At 44.7% G+C, this 22,134-nt stretch overlaps 1 protein-coding gene across 2 annotated transcripts; it reads right to left on the minus strand.

The window, feature by feature from the left end:
- Nucleotides 1-47: 47 nt before the first annotated feature.
- PSMD4 (proteasome 26S subunit, non-ATPase 4) lies at nt 48-12,954 on the minus strand. Of its 2 annotated transcripts, none has more exons than XM_036271951.1 (10): nt 12,866-12,954; nt 7,107-7,247; nt 2,889-3,003; nt 2,493-2,579; nt 2,177-2,245; nt 1,791-2,006; nt 1,321-1,429; nt 1,016-1,147; nt 863-930; nt 48-331 (listed from the first exon to the last, which is right to left on the minus strand). In XM_036271951.1, exons 1-10 carry the CDS (start codon nt 12,889-12,891, stop codon nt 161-163), a joined length of 1,134 nt encoding a protein of 377 aa, XP_036127844.1. In that variant the 5' UTR covers nt 12,892-12,954; the 3' UTR covers nt 48-160. The 2 variants fall into 2 exon arrangements, with proteins under 2 accessions (XP_036127844.1, XP_036127843.1); XM_036271950.1 differs by having other exon boundaries at nt 53-331; nt 1,312-1,429; nt 12,866-12,944.
- Between the last annotated feature and the right edge of the window lie 9,180 nt (nt 12,955-22,134).

The following is a 22,134-nucleotide window of genomic DNA, read 5'->3' on the forward strand; positions in this document are numbered from 1 at the left end:
TCCTCTCTCAAACTCAAAGCTACTATTATTTGAAGCAAAAAAAAAAAAAAAGTTGTCAAGCTTTATTTAGGTTGTAATGGTTCAGATAACATATCTAGCCCTATATCCCACCCACCCTACGCAGCCCCCGGGTAGGCTCAGCTACCCTTCCGCTCCAGTCTCATTTCTTGTCCTCCTCCTTCTTTTCCTTCTTGCCATCCTTGGTGGCCTGAGAGGCCAGGGAGCCCATGGCATTTCGAATGGCCTCATTGTTGGGATCCACACCTGGAAGGTTCTCCAGGACACTCTGAAGGAATTCGGGGTCCTGCATCACGTCATAATCATCCTCCTCCTGAAAAAGGGCAGGGTCAGCTCAGGGTAGGGCGAGGTGCACACTGCTGCCTGGGCCCCTCTCCACCAGTCTGGGGTGGGGGACACCTCTGGCCGAGGGTAGGAAGGATGACTCAGGAAAACACCCAGTATCTATATATGGTATGAATGCAAACATTTATTACCTGACCGCTTTGCTTCCTGAGCTCAAAGGCTAAAAGCAGACGCCATCATGTTCAGGTTTCCTGCTATCAGACACCCATTCCTCCTTTTTCTTTTTCCTAGACCCTCTCCTGGGTAGATGAGATCCTAGAGAACTGTCCAGCCCGCTCTCACCAGCAAGGAACGAAAATTACAGAATACCAGGACACTTCTCCAACCCCAACCACTAGCATGCTACTGCCTTAGCAGGTTTACACACAAGAAACTATACCCATGTGTTTGTTTCCTTCTGCTCCTCAACAAGCTCGTCTATAAAACCCTGAAAGAGGAACAGTCCCAGGCCTAGAGAGCTGAGGACCTGATGGGGGCAGGAGTCACCACTGGCCCTCACCTTGGCGGGCTCAGATGTGTCCATGGCTGAACTGGCATCAATGTCAGCTGATTCTGCCTGGCCAAACTCTGAGGAAAAGAGGTCAGTCTGTTCAGTTCCATTTCCCCACCCCAAGCTCTTTGCCTAAAACCTGCCACCCAGACCCTGGCTCACCTGTACCCTGCAAGGACATCTGCATGGCATAAGCAATCTGCTCTTCCTCAGTCATACTGCTTAGGTCAGGGAGCCCAGTGCGGCTGAACTCCTGCTGGTTGATGGTCATCTTCAGCAGGGCGTCGTCCGAGTCTGGGAAAGGACAGTGGCAGGGTGGGACTGGTGACTATTCCACAGAGACTCACCCCCAAAACATTTCCTCAGTCCACATATTCCCACACTGCCAGACACCCGCCCTCCCATGCCTGCACCAGCTTCCACGGAGCACCCCGCAGCCACGGGACTTCAGATTCCACCTCTTTCACCTTCGGCCCCAGTCGCAGCGATCCCAGCCTCAGCAGCCGAGGCTGCAGCTGCCCGCCGGGCCTCCTCCTCCTGCCGCTGCCGCTGCTCTTCCATGGAAACCCGCAGGGCCTGGCGAAAGGCAGGGCAAGGTCAGATGTTCACCCACCCTCCCTCACTCGTGGGGAAGTCAGCAGAGTGGTGGCAAAGGAGCACCAGAGGCACATTTTGGTTTATGCATATGGAGAAGCCAGAGAGGCGATACAGGAAAAATGCATATGGGAGAAGCCTGGGGTTTAATCAGGAGAAGTGAGTAAGAATCTGACAGAGATCAGACAGAATTATACAGCAGAGGGACCACAATGGGGGTCTGGGAAACTGAGCAAGGGAGTGTAGGGCTGTCTAGCTCCAGAGGAGCTATGTGGCGTGTGGGTGTGTCAGTAGAGGACAAAGAAGGACACTTGGGCTCTACCTGCGGTCAGCACGTGCTTACCAGGGCCAGTTCAGGATCAGCACTGGGATCCACTCCAAATTCAAAGTCACTGGCACCAAGACCCAGCATGGCACCACCTTCACCAGCCAGAATCGGAGAACTGATGAGGGCATCAGCAAGGCTGGGCCCAGGAGGCACTGTCACCAGGTGAGAACCAGTTCCATCTTTGCCATTCAGTGTGTTCACAAAGGCTGTCAGCTTTTCTGTGTTCACTTCCTGGGGGAGGAAAGAACACAGGAGACTTTCCTTCCTGCCCACACGCTCCCCACTCTCTGCTATTTCAGTCCTTGCTTGCAATCCTCTCCCACACACAGCACGCCTCTGGGAAGGACTGTTCTCATTTTACAACCAAAGCAAGTCAATGCTCCCAACCAGTCCTTACTCACCTCTTCTCCAAAATTTATAATGTCAACATTTACTTTCTCCTTCTTGAGGCGTTTCGCCAGTTTCACCAGCTGGGAAGAAGGGGAAAGACATGAGGAAACCCGTTCCACACCATGAGGGGAAGTGACACACCTCACAAAAGCATACGGAACTCAGCTGACCTCCCCAAAGTCCCCCAACAGAAACACTAAATTCTGCATATCCACCTTTCCCCAAATTGATGAACCCAATGCCTCTGCCAGGCTCCCCTAAGGGTTGAAAGACCCCATTCCCAAATACGTTCCACCCGATTTTCCCCCAGCTGTCACTTGGACTCACATCCTTCTCATTGTCCTCCACAGGGCTCCCCACAAAGGCAATGATGCGCATCTTGTGATTCTTGCCCTGTCGGTGCTTCAGAGCCAACTAGTAAAGAAAAGAAAGTTCTCAGAGTCAGCCAGAGGAATCACTGAGCTCGTTCCCTGTCACTCTGTTGCTTTCTTCTTATGGTTTCTACGTACCTCAAGTCTACCACCATGCTCACACAAGGTCTAAACCCTTTCCTTCACCCTTCCCTTTTTGGGATTCACCCCACCACATCCTTTCTACTCCTTTCTCCAGGTCACCTCTCTTTCCTTGCTCTGGTTCTAGCTCAAGATTCCACAGGAGAAATTAACAATGTTGGAGGCAGAATCTCTGAGCAAGAAGGAACAATCAAAGGGATCCAGGACTCACATGGGCCACGCGGATGCCAGTGCAGAAGGTGATCTTGCCCTTGGGCTGGACAGTATGAAGCTTGGACAGGATGCGGCCGGTGTCAGGGGTGAGTGTGGTCAGTACTTCGCAGTCACTGGAATATGCAGAAAACAGTTCCATGATTTCAGGTCAAAACAAGTGTCTCTACACTGTTTGATTCATCTTTTCTTTAGAGAACTTGAAAATAACTGTAATCCCTATTTTTCTTAATCAAACATCTAAAAGTTATCATCACAAAAAATAACAAATTATGTGAGATGTGGATGTCAACTTCTTGTAGTAATCATTTTACAATACAGTTGACCCTTCAACTACGAGGGGCACAGTGGAAAATCTGTGTGTAATTTCTGATTCCCCCATGGGCGATTAGTTTCAGGACCCCGCAGCAGATACCATATTCGCAGATGCTTAAGTCCCTTATATAAAATGGTGTAGAACAGCAGGGCCAGTGTGGCTCAGTGGATTGAGTGTCATGCCATGCACTAGAAGGTCATCAGTTCCCGTCCAGGTCAGAGCATATGCCCGGGTTCTGGGCTTGATCCCCAGTGCGGGGAGTGCAGGAAGCAACCAATCGCTGTTTCTCTCTCACTGATGTTTCTGTCTCTCCTTCTCCCTTCCTCTCTCTCTAAAATATCAATTAAAAAAAATATATATATATATTTTTACATTTTTGCATTTATCCTCAGATAGAGCGGAAGGGAGAGAGGCAAGGAGAGAGAGAGAAACATCGATGTAAGAGAGATACACCGAGCGGCTGCCACCCACATGACCACAACCAGGGCTGGAGCCAGGGCCAAACTGCAACCAAGGTACATTCCCTTATCTGGAACCAAACCTAGAACTCTCTGGTCCGCAGACTTACACTCGTAACTGCTAAGCCAAACACCGGGCAGGGCTAAAATGTATATATTTTTAAATAAAAATAAAATGGCATAGAACAATGCCTATAGTTGGCCCTCCACAACCGGGATTCCCAATCATGATAAAAAAAATACTGGTTTCTTTGTCCCTGGCCCTGCTTGGGTCGTGCGGGTGGCAGCCACTCGATGTGTCCCTTTCACGTCGATGTTTCTCTCTCTCTCTCTCTCCCTCCCACTCTATCTGAACAAAAAAATGGAAAAATGTCCACAGGAGAGGATAAAAAATTAAAAAAAACAAAAATACTGGTTTCAATCTGCAATAAAAACATGCTTTTTGCCCTGGCCAGTTTGGCTCAGCAGTTAGAGCTTTGACCCAAGGACCGAAGAGTCGCGGGTTCAATTCCGGTCAAGGGCACGTACCTTGGATGCACTTTGGTCCCCGGCCCTGGTCGGAGTCATGCGGGAGGCAACCAATTGATGTGTCTCTCTCACATCAATGTTTCTCTCTATCTCTCCCTCCCACTCTCCCACTCTGTCTGAAAATAAATGGAAAAATATCTTCGGCTAAGGATTAAAAAAAAAAAAAGCCACAGGCTTCTTCAATGTTTTTTATTTTATTTCTATTTTTTTTAAATGTTTTCTTCCATTGCCCTGGCTGGTTTGGCTCAGCAGTTAGAGCACTGGCCTGCGGTCCAGAGAGACCCGGGTTCGGTTCCCGCTAAGGGCACGTACCTCGGTTGCAGTTTGTCCCCGGCCCTGGTTGTTGTGCGGGTGGCAGCCACTCAATGTGTCCCTTTCACGTCAATGTTTCTCTCTCCTTCCCACTCTATCTGAACAAAAAATGGAAAAATGTCCTCGGGTGAGGATAAAAAAAAAAATGTTTTCTTCCATTTCGTTGGTTGCCTTTTTATTTATTTATTTATTTATTTAATCCTCCCCCGAGGGCATTTTTGCATTCATCTTCAGAGTGAGGGGTGGGGGAGAGAGAAACATCAATGTGAGAGAGACACATCAACAGGCTGCCACCCACACGACCCCAACCAGGGCAGGGACAAACCGCAACCAAGGCACGCACCCTTAGTGGGAACCAAACCTGGGTCTCTCTGGACTGTAGGTCGATGCTCTAACCGCTGAGCCAAACCGGTCAGGGCTTCTTCAATGTTTTTTTTTAAAAAAAACATGTTTTTTTTGCCCTGGCCAGTTTGGCTCAGCGGTTAGAGCGTTGGCCTGCGGTCCGGAGAGACCCGGGTTCGGTTCCCGCTAAGGGCACGTACTTCGGTTGCAGTTTGTCCCCGGCCCTGGTTGGTTGTGCAGCCACTCGATGTGTCCCTTCACGTCGATGTTTCTCTCTCTCTCTCCCTTCCTCTCTCTCCCTCCCACTCTATCTGTACAAAAATGGAAAAATATCCTCGGGTGAGGATTTAAAAAAATAAATAAATAAATAAAAATTAAAAAAACATGTTTTTTAAAAATATGTTTTAATTGATTGTTTTAGAGAGAAAGAGAGAGAAACATCAATGTGAGAGAGATACATCGATTGGCTACCTTCTGCACATCCCCTACTGGGGATCGAGCCCGCAACCCAGGCATGTGCCCTGACTGGGAATCAAACTGGGACCTCTCAGTCCATGGGACAATGGTCAATTCACTGAACCACATAGGCTGGGCCATTTTTTTTTTTTTTAAATAAAAAATAAAAATCTGCATCTAAGTGGATCCATGTAGTTCAAATCTGTACTGTTCAAGGGTCCAATATTATATATCAATTATATGTCAATAAAACTGGGAGGAAACCTAGTGCCGAGATGTGCAGCATGGAAAATAAGTGGCTGGCCCTGGCCAGTTTGGCTCAGCGGTTAGAGCGTCCGCCTGCGGTCCGCAGAGACCCAGGTTCGGTTCCCGCTAAGGGCACGTACCTCGGTTGCAGTTTGTCCCCGGCCCTGTTTGGTCGTGCGGGTGGCAGCCACTCGATGTGTCCCTTTCACATCGATGTTTCCCTCTCTCTTTCTTCCTCTCTCTCCCTCCCACTCTGTCTGTACAAAAAATGGAAAAATGTCCTCGAATGAGGATTAAAAAAAAAAAAAAAAAGAAAGAAAATAAGTGGCTGATTTTGTAAAAACTTGCCCTTGTCCTCCCCGTTTCTCCCTCGCTCCTCTCATGTTATCTTGTTGGCAGAGCTGAGAATCCTCCACAACAGTTGGACGCTACTGTGTCTCTCTCCCACCATCTCCATTTCTAGATTCATTTTCCTAATAACATGACAATATGTACACTGGAATGGGTGGTTACTCATTTGAGGATTATCAACTCCTAAAGCAAATCACTTTTGAGGTAACAGGATATGTGAAATATGCCTTGGGGCTCTTACCCTAAATCACTTTTCTTTTTTCTTTCCTTTATTGATTTTATAGAGAGAGGAAGTGAGAGAGAGGGAGAGACAGAAACATCGATGAGAAACACCATCAACTGGCCACCTCTTGCATGCTCCCCAATAGGGATCTGGCCCACAACTAGGGCACATGTCCCAACCAGGAATCGAACTGGTGACCTCTTGGTGCATGAGTCGTTGCTCAACCACTGGGCCACACTGGTGGGACCCTAATCACTTTTCACTGACTTTAAAATATACTGTGAAATTTTACCCCAGGAGATTGATACTCATAACTGTATTAAACTCAGGTCAATATTAAAAACAAGTTACACCTGGCTGGTGTGGCTCAGTGACTGAGCGTCGACCCATGCACAAACAGGTCGCCGGTTCAATTCCCGGTCAGGGCACATGCCAGGCTGTGGGCCTGATTCCCAGTGGGGGGGGCATGTAGGAAGTGGCCAATTGATGTTCTCTCTCATCGATGTTACTCTCTCTTTCCCTCTCCCTTCCTCTCTATAAAATCAATTTAAAAAAATAATAGTAAGTTGCTATTGCCCTGGCCAGTATGGCTCAGTGGACAGAGCATCAGCCTGAGCACCGAATGGTTACAAGTTCAATTCCCAGTCAAGGGCATGTACCTGGGTTGCACGTTCGACCCTGGCTCTGGCAGGAGTCAAGTGGGAGGCAATCAATCGATGTTTCTCTCTCTCTCTCTCTCTCTCTCTCTCTCTCTAAAATTCAATGGAAATGATATATTCTGGTGAGGCTTAACAAAAAAACAAACAAACAAAAAAACAAGTTACTATTTCTATTTACATTAAACAGAGAAGAAGGTAGTCTAGGAAGGTGATCGGCAAAAGCAGCCTCACAAAATCTACAAAAGGGTAGCAACCTGGATGCCACAGTGGGTGACATGTGGGAAAACCCCACCCACTGCCAAACCCCCTCCTCTTCTGTCCCACGTACTTGGCCAGTGTGATAAGGCCCACGTTGTTCTCAGGGTTGCTGCGGGTCTTGGAGTGACATACAATGTTGACAGCATCTTGTTGGGCCTGCAGCCGAGTGGGTAAGAAGTCCCCATTCCGCATGTACTCGCTGTTGTCCACGCTGTTAGATTACGAGTGAAGGAGAGAAAAGACACATGTAAAGGATCTGAGGCATCCTCTCCAGTTTCAGGGACCTCCACCTCCTTCAACCTCTCCTGTGAGAGGCATTGTGGGGAATAACAGTGGCTCTCAGTCTGTGGAACTCAGAATCACCTCCAGCTTTTAAAAAAATATATATAAATGACTAAGCCTTAACTCAAACTTACTGAATCAAAATGACTAAAGGAAGAAAAAAAATTTAAATCTCTACTCCACAAGTGACTCTGATAAGCACCAAAGGTTTCAATCTACTGATATACCAAAACAGCCCTTTTATAAGGTATATTTAAGTGTTATTAAGTATTATCATGGATGAATAGTCTAAGTATGAATAGTCTAAGTATGCCACTAAAATGGGAGTATTCCAAAGGTAAGAGATAAAGGCAACTTAAAAATATTTATGCCCAGCTGGTGTGGCTCAGTGGTTGAGCATCGACCATGCACTAAGAGGTCACCAGTTCGATTCCTGGTCAGGGCACATATCCAGGTTGTGGGCCAATCCCCATTGGGGGGGCATGCAGGAGGCGGCCAATCAGTGTTCTCTCTCATCAATGTTTCTTCTTGTCTCCCTCTCTCTCTAAAATTCAATAATAATAATAATAATAATAATAATAATAATAAAATTAAAGAAAAATAAATAAATAAAAAGAAATGGAAAAAATATCCTCACCAAGATTAGCAACAATAAAAACATAAAATAACACACTTGGCAGCACTGAGCACAGGAAAATACAATACAGTTATCTGGTGAAATGTGTAACAGCTAGAATGAACTGCAAAAATGAGGTTTCATGGATCTGGAGTCTCACCTCTTCTATCCCTACAACTTGTCATAATCTAAAAGAATCCAGCCCAGCTGGTGTCACTCAGTGGTTGAGCATCAACCCACACAACAAGAGGTCGCCGGTTCAATTCCCAGTCAGGGCACATGCCCAGGTTGTGGGCTAAATCCCTAGTGGGGCCATGCAGGAGGTGGCCAGTCGATGTTCTCTCTCATTGATGGTCTATCTCTCTCTCCCTCTCCTTTCCTTTCCTCTAAAATCAATAAAGAAAAAAAATTTAAAAAGAATCCAGATTCTATGAACTACAAGCTCCAGCTTCCCAGGGACCAAAAAGAAGGCAGATCAGGGAAGCAGTTATACAAGCCCCTGAACAGAATCAAATTTTTTTTTTTTTAATCCTCACCCGAGGATATTTCTCTATTTATCTTCAGATAGAGTGGGAGGGAGAGAGAAACATCAACGTGAGAGGGACACATCGACTGGTTGCCTCCCACATGCCTCGACCAGGCCCTGGGATGAACTGCAACCAAGGTATGTGCCTGGAATCAAACCCGAGACTCATGGTCCATGGGCTGTCGCTCTACCGCTGAGCCAAACCGGCCGGGGCCAGAATCAAATTTTTTTTTTTGGCAAAAATCTTTATTAAAGGAAAATACGCACAAGGAACTGGTAAAAACTCAGCTTGAAGGTGTAACAGAACAAAGAGATGACCTGCAAAGAGAGGTAAATTCTTCACCTAAAAGGCTCCCTTCCCACCCCAGCCTTTGTGAGCATTGCTTGGGGGCTGTCGCAAAGGTTCCGATCAGGTCAGGGCAGCCTTTTCCTCTCAGGAGCTGTGCTCCAGGTACTTTTCCATCAAATTGGCTTTCACCTGGCCAGTTTCTATGCATCAGTGGGGATGGCTCCTGACATAATTTCTGTGTCTCCTCTGCTGGGGGAACAGTTGGGCAGTCGTCCTGCTATTTGAACATCATTTTCTCCTGCAGTGCCTGGTGGAGGGAGCTGGGAAGGTTTATCTTCCCAGGCCTTCCATTCTTGAGGTGGCCACCTCAGGCTCAGCTGTGCTGTTCTCTGCCTCCTGCCCTTTCTTAGCTCCCCACTCCAGAATCAATTCTTGATGACAGAAGTCCCTTAGAACTCTAATAAGCAACGATTCCATCTGTGCTAGATAAGACACCTCATTTCTATTGGTGAACAAAATATGGGTTATGGGGGCAATTTTCTTCTTTAGTATCCTTTGCCTGGCAATACACACAAACAAAAAATGATGAAGAGAGATAATTAAGTAGCTACTTGGAAGGTGAGTGGAACAGGAGTAAAGGGCAGTGTTCTTCAGGCACAGGTTCAAATCCCCATTCTGCTACTTGCTAATTCTATGATTCTGTGGAAGTTACTTAATTTATCTAAGGTCCATTTATCTCATGCATAAAAAGGATTTTATTGTACCAACCCTACAAGATTGCTATGAGGATTAAATGCATGGAAAGTACTTAGCACAATGCCTAATAGTAAGCATGAAACAGACTAATTCTTATAATGGAAACTCTATATAAAGGAGGTCAAGGCCAACTCTACTGACCATGCATTATTATTCTTTTCCCCCTCAATACACTGTTTCTAGTTATTCACCCAGCAGGGGAATTAACTGCCTTTCTAACTTAAAATATAGTGATGAGTCCAAATATAAAAAAAAAAGTAATGAAGGCTTTGAGGATCACCCAGATGGAATAACTACTAAGTATAAGGGTTGTGGGCAAGACCAGCAAATGGATGAGGGCAGGAAGAAAGATGTCAAAGTAAGAAAAGGGGGCTTGAGAAATAGTGGAGAACATAGCAGTAGTTCTCACACTTTCCTGAGTGTCAGAACCACTGGGAGGGTAATGCAGTGGTGGTGGTGTTGAAAACAGACTCCTTAACACCTAGGTATGCATCCCCAAAAAAACACATTGCTTTATTTTCCTAATTTTGAACTTTATATGAATGGGATAATATATGTGTTTCTTGTGATTACTTTTGCTCAACAGGATATAATTTTTCCCAACAAAAATTCATATCAAAATAAGGGCTTACGAGCCCCAGCCAGTTTGGCTCAGTGGTTAGAGCATTGGCCCGTGGACCAGAGAGTCCCAGGTTCAGTTCCTGCTAAGGGCATGTACCTCAGTTGCAGTTTGTCCCCAGCCCCGGTTTGGGTCGTGTGGGTGGCAGCCAGTCGATGTGCCTCTCTCACATCGATGTTTCTCTTTCTCTCTTCCTTCCTCTCTCCCTCCTGCTCTATCTGAAGATGAATGCAAAAATGTCCTTGGGTGAGGATTAAAAATAAATAAATAAATAAATAAATAAGGGCTTATGATACTATCCAGCTATTCCATAAAAGTCTTCATTTAAAATAAGAATACACATGCCTGGACTTCCCTGACTGGGAGTCTGACTCAAGAGATTGAAAGTAGAGTCAAACAGTTGCAATTTTTAATAAACTCCTCAAGGAATTCTGAGGAAAGCAAAGCATGAGGCCCCACAGAAAAAAAGGAGCAACTCTCATCATTGTTCTGTGCCTGAGCTGTTACAATAGGCCACCAATATATCTCTCCGGGCCAAATCTTTTCTCCTGTACCAAGCCAGATCATTATTAAATGCCATTTTGTATACAGCTGTCCCTCCGCCATCCTCAGAATTTTTTCAACAGTCCTCTATTGAAGGGTACAGGACAGAATTCAACCACCCTCAGTCTGATACTTGTAGACTTCTACCTGGTCCCATTTAACTTTTTTAAAAAAAAGGAATTACCTTAAACCAACAACCTTATAATAAAGTCACATTAGTCAACTGCCTAATCCCTAAGCATTTATATCTCAGCAGCTTTATGCCCTTCCCCCTAGCTGTAAAGACCTCTTCTCCCTAACATTTGTCTAAGTCCCATCAGGGCCCCTTTTAAATTCTTCCTTGAGGATTCCTTAAGTACCATGGAAACTAATATATACACGGTGCTATACTGTTTACAGAGAACCAGCACATACATTTTACTTAACTGCTGTAAGGAAAGTGGATGTTACTATTATCCCCATTTTATAGATAAAACATGCAGCTTTAAATAACAAAAAAAACAGGTTTTTGGATTCTAAATCCTGTCCCCTTTTCACTCTAACATGCTCTCTCCCAGAGGCTGCCAGATTTAGCAAACAAAAATACACAATTCCAGCCCTGACTAATTTGGCTCAGTGGTTAGAACCTGGGCCCACAGGCCCAGGGGTCTTCAGTTCGATTCTCGGTCAAGGGCATGGACCTGGGTTGCAGGTCTGATCCACGACTACGAAGGGGGTCATGTGGGAGGCAACCAATTGATATGTCATTCTCAAATCGATGTTTCTCTCTCCCACCGTCCCTCCCTTCCACTCTCTCTAAGGAATCAATAGAAAAATATCCTCAAGTACCCAGCTGGTGTGGCTCAGTGGTTGAGCACTGACCCATGCACCAAGAGGTCACCAGTTCGATTACCAGTCAGGGCACATGCCCAGGTTCGGGCCTGATCCCCAGTGGGGGGCATGCAGGAGGCAGCCAATGGATGTTTCTATCTCTCTCTCTCCCTCTCTAAAATCAATAAAGAAAAAAATATTTTAAAAAAACCTTCAGCCCTGGCCGGTTTGGCTCAGCAGTTGGAGCACTGGCCTGCGGACCAGAGTCCCGGGTTCAGTTCTCGCTAGGGGCACATACCAAGGAAAGAAAGGAAAGAAAGGAAAGAAAGGAAAGAAAGGAAGAAAGAAAGAAAGGAAAGAAAGGAAAGAAAGGAAGAAAGGAAGAAAGGAAGAAAGAAAGAAAGAAAGAAAGAAAGAAAGAAAGAAAGAAAGAAAGAAAGCTTCAAGTTCAGTTAAATTTGAATTTCAGATAAATATCAAATAACTTTTTGGTATAAGTATGTCCCATGCAATATTTGGGACATGCTTATATCCATTTTTTATATTGAATTACTAATCTGAAATTCAAATTTAACTGGCATTCTATATTTTATTTGGCAATGCTATCCTCTCCCCCAAAAGAAAACCCTGTTCCATCCAACTGACGACGTGTGTGTATTTCTGTACTATTCTGTATTATGTTCTCTGCTCACACCTAGAAGAAACTCTTGTAACCTTGCAAAAGTCTGTGTCCTCAGCTTCTAATCCAACTCAATACATACTCAGCCCAAGTCTGACACTGATGACCAGAGCCGCCTCACCTTTAAATCTTGGCTCCACCACTTAATTAGCTGTGTGACTGTGGGTAAATCATTTAAAATTGCTGTGATTGAGTATCCTCACTGTAAACTTAAAAGTGTCGGGAGGTTTAAGTGAGATAAAGTAAAGTAATACCTAACACATAAAAAGCTCTCTATATGCAGTACCTTTAAAGAAGACACAGGGAAGGTAACAGAATTAGAGACTAGGGAAAGGGTTTATGACCTCTCTTCCTTCACTGTGCTGGGAAGAGGAGAGGAGGGCAGGAGACTATCACGATGAGTCCGAGAAGCATGACTCTGACTAAAGGCAGACCTGGGGCCGGTCTAGAGAAGACGACGCTGGGAGAGAGAAAGGCAGCAGGGATCGGCCGTCAATGACTCTCCGCGGGGTGAGTGTTAACAGGGGTACCCCGGGCCTGTCCAGCTCTCCCGGGCCGGGGATGACTCAGGGAGTCGATGGAGCTCCTTCCCTCCCAGCCCAAGGTGGCATCTCGCCCATCAGCCCCCGCGCCTACCCCAGGCCCCCACGGCCTCCGCGCGCCCCCGACCCAGTGCCGCCCCTCACGAGGCCCCTGAATAGTTACTCACCAAACCATAGTGCTTTCCAACACCATCTTGCAACCTTCCTCCCTCCCAGACTAGTTCTCCGGGACCGCCTAACAACGACTCCTCCAATTGGCCCAGAGCTCACCACCAATCACAGACCTCGGTTCGGCCAGCTGGTTCCGCCCCCATCCTGCGCTGAGTCCTGGGAGTTGTAGGCGCGGCCACAATAAAAGGGACGCGCGGGGACGGAGCGACCGAAACAGCACAGAAAATGTTAATGCTCGCGGTTCAAGCCCTCCGGTGGAGTTTCCTGCTGGAGGGATCTAAGAGAAGCTTGGAAGAACCTTTGAAAGTGCAGAGGCAGTGTAGGCTCCAGAGCCTATCATTATCAAAACGTGGTGGGATCACTTTTTTCCAGCTCCCACTGTTTCCCATAGCACTGTATTCATCTAACTACTAACTGCTGAGCCCTTATCCCTCTGAATTACATTTATTTGTGATTTCTATCTCTCCCATTTAATTAGAGCAGGAAACATGTCAATCCTTGCGATCTCTGAGCCCAGTACAGAGCCTGACACATGGTAGGAGCCTAGAAAATGTCCAACAAATCAACAATTATAACTAATTCCCCAAAGAATAGGAGAAAAAAACAGCAAACCATTTTGGTTTGTTGATCAAAAATAACACTGGCCAGTGTTCTCGGGTTAGAGGTCAGACTGTGCACCAGAGTCATGGGTTCAATTTCCTGTGAAGGGCACACACCTGGGTTGCAAGTTCAATCCCTGGCCCAGTGGGGTGAATGCTGGAGGTAACCAACTGATGTCTCTCTCTTTCTCTCTCCCCCACCTCTAAAAATCAATGAGAAAAATGTCCTTGGATGAGGATAAATCAAATGAAATACTTTTAAAAAAAGAATAATATTAAAAAATGCTTTTTTTTTTTATCCTCACCAGAGGACTTTTTTTTTTTTTTTTTTTTAATCCTCACCCGAGGATATTTTTCCATTTTTTGTACAGATAGAGTGGGAGGGAGAGAGAGGAAGGGAGAGAGAGAGAAACATCGACGTGAAGGGACACATCTAGTGGCTGCCACCCGCACGACCAACCAGGGCCGGGGACAAACTGCAACCGAAGTACGTGCCCTTAGCGGGAACCGAACCCGGGTCTCTCCGGACCGCAGGCCGACGCTCTAACCGCTGAGCCAAACTGGCCAGGGCACCAGAGGACTTTTTTTTTTCCCCATTTTTTTGTTCATATAGAGTGGGAGGGAGAGAGAGAGAGAGAAACATCAACGTGAAAGGGACACATCGAGTGGCTGCCACCTGCACGACCCGACCAGGACTGGGGACAAACTGCAACTGCAGTACGTGCCCTTAGCGGGAACCGAACCCAGGTCTCTCTGGACCGAAGGCTGACGCTCTAACCGCCAAGCCAAACCGGCCAGGGCAAAAAATGCTTTTGATTACCTTCCACCACACACACGTCTGGAAATTCCAGATGTCTATCTTGGAAGGAAGGGGAAAGGAGGAAGGAACCAAGTATGGCAATAGAACACCAAACTTAGAAACAGGAGAGGAGTGTTGTAGATATCACCCAGATATTGGTACAGTTTCAATGGATATGTTCAAAAGCTACTGGTAACCATCACAGGTTGTATAATAGTCAAGTCTCCATATCACGGAGGGGTGGGGGGGTCAATATAATCATAGACAGAAAAGGGAAAAAAAAAACACAGAAAAATAGTGCCAAGTTCAAACATAACTAAAATATTTTAAAAACAAGACAAGAATTACGTTAAAAACAAAACAAAACACAACAATAAAACACAGCACACAATGTAACTAGAGACACAAAACTAAGGGACAAAGGTAAAAATAAAGGGAAAGGGAAAAGCAATATATCAGGCAATAGTAATAACAGAAAGCATATATATGTACCAAGAGGTTGCCAGTTCTATTCCTGGTCAGGGCACAGGCCCAAGTTGTAGGCCTGATCCCCAGTGAGGGGCATGCAGGAGACGGCCAATCAATGTTCTCTCTCATTGATTTTTTTTTTCTTTATTGATTTTATAAAGAGAGGAAGGGAGAGGGAGAGAGAGAAACATCGATAAGAGAAAACATGGATCGGCCGCCTCCTGCATGCCCCCCACCTGCGGATCAGGCCCACAACCTGGGCATGTGCCCTGACCTGGAATCGAACTGGTGTATAAGTCAACGCTCAACCACTGAGCCACACCAGCCGGGCTCTCATTCATATTTCTATCTTTCTCCCTCTCTTTTTCTCTCTCTCTAATATCAATAAAGAAAAAAAGAAGAAAGAAAGCATGTGTAGCCCAGCTAATACGGTTCAGTGGTTGAGCATCAACCCATGAACCAAGAGGTCACCAGCTGGATCCCCAGTATTGGGTATGCAGAAGGCAGCTAATCAATGTTTCTCATCAGTATTTCTGTCTCTCCCTCCACCTTCCTCTCTCTCTAAAAAAAAGAAGAAAGAAAGCATATGTAGCTCTATCAATATTGTACAAAATAGAAATGAGCATAAATAGCTGAAATCAGATCATGAGAATATTTCATAAAATATAAAATGAATCAACAAAAATGCTATTGGCCCAGTGTGTGGCTCAGTGGTTGAGCATCGACCCATGCACTAACAGGTTGCCAGTTCGATTCTCAGTCAGGGCACGTGCCCAGGTTGTGGGCCCAATCCTCAGTGGGGGGCATGCAGGAGAAAGCCAATTCATGTTCTCTCTCATCTATGTTTCTATCTGTCTCTCCCTCTCCCTTCCTATTTCTAATATCAATAAATACTAATAAAAATTTTAAAAATGCTATTGGTTAATCACAGTAATGCAATTCCAATGATTAGTTGAACATCGGGAATAACTATAAGTTAGTATTCTAAATGTAGAAGTAAATAAAGACAAACATTCAACCCAAACAAAGGGAGTAGGAACTGAACAAATACTGTCATCACTGTTTGGAAAGCATGTTCCATGATATCTGTGCAGGGAGGTGTCACCTTCTCAGCTTTAGTCAGTCATTTAATAGATTGTGAACAGTTTTTTTATTACCACAATTTAAAAAGTCTGTGGAGATATTGCAAAGAATACAAAATATAATAGCTGTAAAAAATGAGATAGTGGAAATTAGATCCTACAAGATTGACTTGATTCAACCTGAAGAACAGAGAAGTACAAGGGTGGGGAAACATAGGTTTACAGTTGTCAGTACTGAAAACAGAATTTTTTCTTGTGTTATTATTTATTAATTATTGTATTATTTTCCATACGAACAACTGTAAACCTTCCTCTGCCCACCCCTGTAATACTTTCCTCAAATAGAGAAGACATCTTGTTAGAACTATGTCAGAAGCTTTTGAATTGAGATATGCAAGTTGCAACAGCACACACAAAAGATGAAATCCGATAGGATCATATTTCAGCAAAACAAGAAGAACTCTATAATGAAAAAAAGCAAGAACAAAAACAATGTTTTTAGCTTTTTTTAAAATCCTCACCATGAGGATATTTTTCCATTTATCTTCAGATAGGGCGGGAGGGAGAAAGGGGGGAAGAGAGAGAAAGAGAAACATAGACATGAGAGAGACACATTGATTGGCTACCACCCACACAACCCCAATGGGGGCCTGGGAAGAACTGCAACCGAGGTATGTGCCCTTGGCCAGAATTGAACTCAGGGACTCTTTGCTTCGTGGGCTGACGCTCTACCGCTGAGCCATAACGGCCAGGGCAACAACAATGTTTTTTGTAAATTTTATGTACAGATTTGATTTTTCATAGTTGTAACTCAATTTTCAAGATATTGTGTGGGTTTTTTGTTGTTGTTTTTTTACCGAATTTGGGTGGTGTTAGTGTCATTACCTAGCACTTTGATCTTTTACTAAAACCAGGGTTTCACTCCTTTTTCACTGAAGTTTGACATTTCATTAATACATTTCAATGTAGTCATGCATTTCTAGTTGTACATAGGACGAGAAAAGATCTGATTTATGACATGTCCTAAATGGATTGCTGTATTTTAGAATGATAAACATTTTACATTATTGGAAAGTGTAATGGGGACCTTCTGTATACCTGTTTAGAACCAAAGCCATCATGACACAGTTTCTATAGTGTCTGTATATTGTGATGCAACAGTCTTGTAAAGGTTTTTACTATAAACTACCATTAGCCAGTCTTTCTTACTGACAATAGATTACTAATAAAAAAAATAAAAAATAACAAAAACAATGTTCATTTACCGTTGGGTCAAGCACTATTCTGGGCACTTGGAAGAGAATAAAGTAAAATCTTGACCTTGTGGAGCTTACATTCTCTGGGGAAAGGCAGGCAATAAACCAATAAATAAATATATGTAGTCAAATAATGGTAAGCACTGCAGAGGAAAATAAACTGGGGTGGGTGTGGTTTCTTTTTTATATAAAAAGGATACTAGGGAAGCCATACATTTGAACTGAAACCTGAAACATACCTGGAGGAAAGAGCAAGTGCAAAGGCCCTGAGTCAGGAGTGGTACTTAAGCACAAGGAGACCAGTAGAGGCTGGAGTAGAGGGAGAGCCAGAGCGAGAAGAAATAAGGCTGGAGAGGCAAAAGGATTAAAGAAGTTGGATCATGCACAGTCTCATGGATCAAGGACTCTGAGAAAAGGAGCTGTTGGAAAGTTTTAACAGAGAATTGACAGAATCTGACAAGGTTTTAACAGGATAGTTCTGGCTGCTGCATTGAGAACAGACTGCAGGGAAAAAGAGCAGAAGTAGACCAGTTAGGAGACTACAATAATGTGATGATATGATGGTGACTTATTCTAGGGTGGTTAACAAGGTGCGAAAATGGTGACATATAGTTGGATTTTTTAGCATGTCGTAAGACACAAAACTGATAGAATTTCCCAGTGGATCTGATGGAGGATGTAAGGGAAGAGCAAGATACCAGAATTGGCCCTGGCCAGTTTGGCTCAGTGGTTTGAGCGTTGGCCATTGGATTAAGGTTTGTGGGTTCAATTCCTGGTCAAAGGCATGTGCCTGGGTTGCAGGTTTGATCTCTTCCACTCTCTCTAAAAACCAACAGAAAAATATCCTCAGGTGAGGATTAACAACAACGACAAAAAAAAAAAACAACCAAAACACCAGAATTGGTTCTAAGCAACTAGAAGAATAGTGTTACTATTTCAAAGATGGGTCAAGAGGGGCAGGAACCAAAAATTCAACTTTGGACATATTGGTTTTAAGATGCCTATTAGAGCCCTGGCCGGTTTGGCTCAGCGGTTAGAGCGTCGGCCTGCGGTCCGGAGAGACCCGGGTTCGGTTCCCGCTAAGGGCACGTACTTCGGTTGCAGTTTGTCCCCGGCCCTGGTTGGTCGTGTGGGTGGCAGCCACTCGATGTGTCCCTTCACGTCGATGTTTCTCTCTCTCTCCCTTCCTCTCTCTCCCTCCCGCTCTATCTGTACAAAAAATGGAAAAATATCCTCGGGTGAGGATAAAAAATAAAATAAAAAAAAAAAAAAAAAAGATGCCTATTAGAGCCCAGCCGGTGTGGCTCAATGGATTGATCATCGTCCTATGGACTGAGCAGTTCCGGTTCAATTCCCAGTCAAGGTTCGTCCCCAGTGGGGGCCAATGATGTTTCTCTCTATATATCCCTTCCTCTCTCTAAATAATCAATAAAAACATTTTTTAAAAAGATGTCTATTAGACATCTAAATGCAGATGTCAAGTAAGTAAGTGGATACGAGTCTGTACTTCAGAATAAAGGTCTGGGCTGTATATAGAAATTTTATGATATTTAGATGGTATTTAGATCATGAGGTTACAGGGAAGTTGGATAAATTATACAGGGTCTTTAGGCAACTGTAAGGACTTTTAAAAATTAGTCTAGTGCAGCCTGTGTGGCTCAGTGGTTGAGTGTCGAACCATGCACCAAGAGTCGCCAGTTTGATTCCCAGTCAGGGCACATGCCCAGGTTGTGGGCCAAATCCCCAGTGGGGGGCATGCAGGAGGCAACCAACTGATGTTCTCTCTCATCGAGGTTTTCATCTCTTCCTACTTCTTCCTCCCTCTCTTTCTAAAATCATAAAGAAAAAAAATTAAAATTAGTCTAAAAGAAGGGGTTGTATGACTGAGCCCTGGACCACTTCAACATTTAGAGATTAGAGAGAAAAGGAGGAAACAGAAAAGAGGATGGAGAAGTACAGAGCCTTGGTAGGGATAACCAGGAGAAAGTAGTATCCAAGAAGCTAACTGAAGAAAATGTTTCAAGGAGGGAGTAACACAAAGTCAGATGCTGCTGATGTGTCAAGTAAGATGAGGACTGATATAGTTAAGCAACATGGAGGGCATCAGCAGCCTTAATAAAAGATGTTTTGGTGGGGTAGAGGGGGCAAAATCTTGGAGCCCTGGCCAGTGTGGCTCAGTTGGTTGAGCATCGTCCTGAAGGTCACTGGTTTGATTCCTGGTCAGGGCACGTGCCCGGTTTGCAGGCTCGATCCCCAGTCCAGGTGCAGGCAGGAGGCAGCCTATCAGTGTTTCTCTCTCACATCGATGTTTCTCTTTCTCTCTCTCCCTCTCCTTTCCTCACTCTCTAAAATCAATAAAAAAATATTTAAAAAATAATAACTTGGAGTGAGTTCAAAAGAGAAGGGGGTAAAAAAAAATGAGTCATGTGATGGAGATACATTTAGATGGTATAGCCCACTACACACCTCAGTTATATGTCTTAGCCTATTGCTCCCAGGTTACAAATCCTCACAGCATGTTACTGAGCAAAACAACAAGGGATTAAATCAAGCATAAGAAAAAGTGAGGCAGTCAAGAGACTCAAACATGAGATGTGTGAGGCTGCTGCCAATGTAACCCAGCATACTGTTTTTGAGTATTTTTTTTTAATCCTCACCCTAGTATATTTTTTCATTGATTTTTAGAGAGAGTGGAAGGGATGGAGGGGAAAAAAAACATTGACACAAGAGAGACACCTTGATCAGTTGCCTCCTGTACCACCCTGACTGGGGCTGGGGCTGGGGATCAAACCTTCAATCCAGGTACGTGCCCTTGATGGGCTGACACTCTATAACCACTGGGGCAAACCAGCCAGGGCCACAACATACTGTTTTTTTTTAAATTAATTAATTAATTAATTAATCTATCCTCACCCGAGGACACCCTTCCATTTTTTTGTTCAGATAGAGCGGAAGGGAGAGAGAGGAAGAGAGAAACATCGACGTGAAAGCAACACATCGAGTGGTTGCCACCCGCTCGACCCAACCAGGGCCGGGGACAAAATGTAACCGAGGTATGTGCCCTTAGCGGGAACCGAAACCGGGTCTCTCTGGACCGCAGGCTGACGCTCTAACCGCTGAGCCAAACCGGCCAGAGCGTTTTGTTTTGTTTTGATACCTCACTCCAAGAATATTTTTCTATTTATCATCAGATAGAGTGAGAGGAAGGGGTAAAGAGAGAGAGAGAAACATCAATGTGAGAGAGCCACATCGACTGGTTGCCTCCCACACGACTTGACCAGGGCTTGGAATGAACCGCAACCAAGGTACGTGCCCTTGACTGGAATCGAACCTGTGACTCATTGGTCCTCGGGCCAACGCTTTAATCGCTGAGCCAAACCAGCCAGGGCCACAGCATACTGTTTTATAGCAAACTTTTTTCGAACAAGTAGAGTACACTCTAAAATAACAATAAAAAGTATAGTATAGTAAGTACTTAAGTCAGTAACAGTTGTTTATCACCATCAAGTACTACATACTGTACATAATTGTACATACTTGTATCCAACTGGCAGTGCAGGTTATACTGGCTTCACCACAAATACACGAGTAATGCATTGCACTATGACGTTATGATGACTATGATGTCACTAGGCAATAGGAATATTTCAGCTCCAATATAATCCTATGCGACCACCTTTTTATAGGCATTGACTGAATTGTCATTACATGGCACACGACCGTATTTGTAAAAATTCATTTGTAAGACCACTGGCTAACTTCAACCACTGATTGGATATTTCTTTATTAAGAAATTAGTTGGTTTTTTTTTAATTTTTATATTTTTTCTTTATTGATTTTAGAGAAAAAGGGAGAGGGAGAGAGAGAGAGAGAAACATTGATGAGAGAGAATATCTGCCTCCTGCATGCCCCCCACTGGGGATTTGGCTCACAACCTGGGCATGTGCCCTGACCAGGAATCAATCCGTTGACCTCTTGTTGCATGGGTTGACACTCTACCACTGAGCCACACCTGCCAAGCAAGAAATTAGTATTTTAAGGTGTAATAATGTTGTTATAATTATGTTTTTAAAAGTCCTTATCAGGCCCTGGCCAGTTTGGCTCAGTGGTAGAGCATCAGCCCACAGATCAGATGAGTCACAGGTTCGATTCTGGCCAAGGGCACGTACCTCAGTTTCAGTTCATTCCCCAGCCCTGGTCAGGGTTGTACAGGAGGCAACCAGTCAATGTGTCCCTCTCACACTGATGTTTCTCTCTCTCCCCCTTTCTCTCCCTCTCTCTCCCTCCCACTCTATCTAAAGATAAATAGAAAAGTATCCTCGGGTGAGGATTAAAAAAAAAAGTCCTTATCAGTGTGCTCTCCCTCCCAGAAGCGCACCACGAATTTCCCTTCCTCCTCTTCTTCCCCCACAGGCGTGCATCTGCTAAACTCTACGGGACCCCACAAGACTTGCAACCAAAGGAGCAACAGGCAGTGGCAGCTCGTCCCAGGCTAACCTGAACCAGTCCCCAAGACCTCCTTTTCTCTGACTTTCCAGTGAGTGAACTGACAGCAGCCATGCCTCAGCTCATTTCTTTCCTACAACATTTTTAGAGAATTAAAGCAGCCCAGCCAAGGATCATTTGTTGCTTCTTCTATTCTAAGCTCTTCCTTGTTTCACTATCTCCAGCTTTAATAAACATACCCTCATAATCACCTGGTTTCATTTATTTATTTGTTTTCATTTATTATTATTATTTTTATCCTCACCCGAGGACATTTTTCCATTTTTTGTTCAGATAGAGTGGGAGGGAGAGAGAGGGAGAGAGAAAAACATCGACGTGAAAGGGTCACATCTAGTGGCTGCCACCCACACAACCCAACCAGGGCCGGGGACAAACTGCAACCAAGATACATGCCCTTAGCGGGAACTGCACCCGGGTCTCTCTGGACCACAGGCCAACGCTGTAACCCCTGAGCCAAACCGGCCAAGGCTATTATTATTTTTTATCCTCACCTGAGGACATTTTTTTTGCATTTATCTTCAGATAGAGTGGGAGGGAGCGAGGGAGGAAGAGAGA

Source organism: Molossus molossus, unplaced genomic scaffold, assembly GCF_014108415.1.
Source record: "Molossus molossus isolate mMolMol1 unplaced genomic scaffold, mMolMol1.p scaffold_m16_p_20, whole genome shotgun sequence".
Lineage (NCBI taxonomy): Eukaryota > Metazoa > Chordata > Mammalia > Chiroptera > Molossidae > Molossus > Molossus molossus.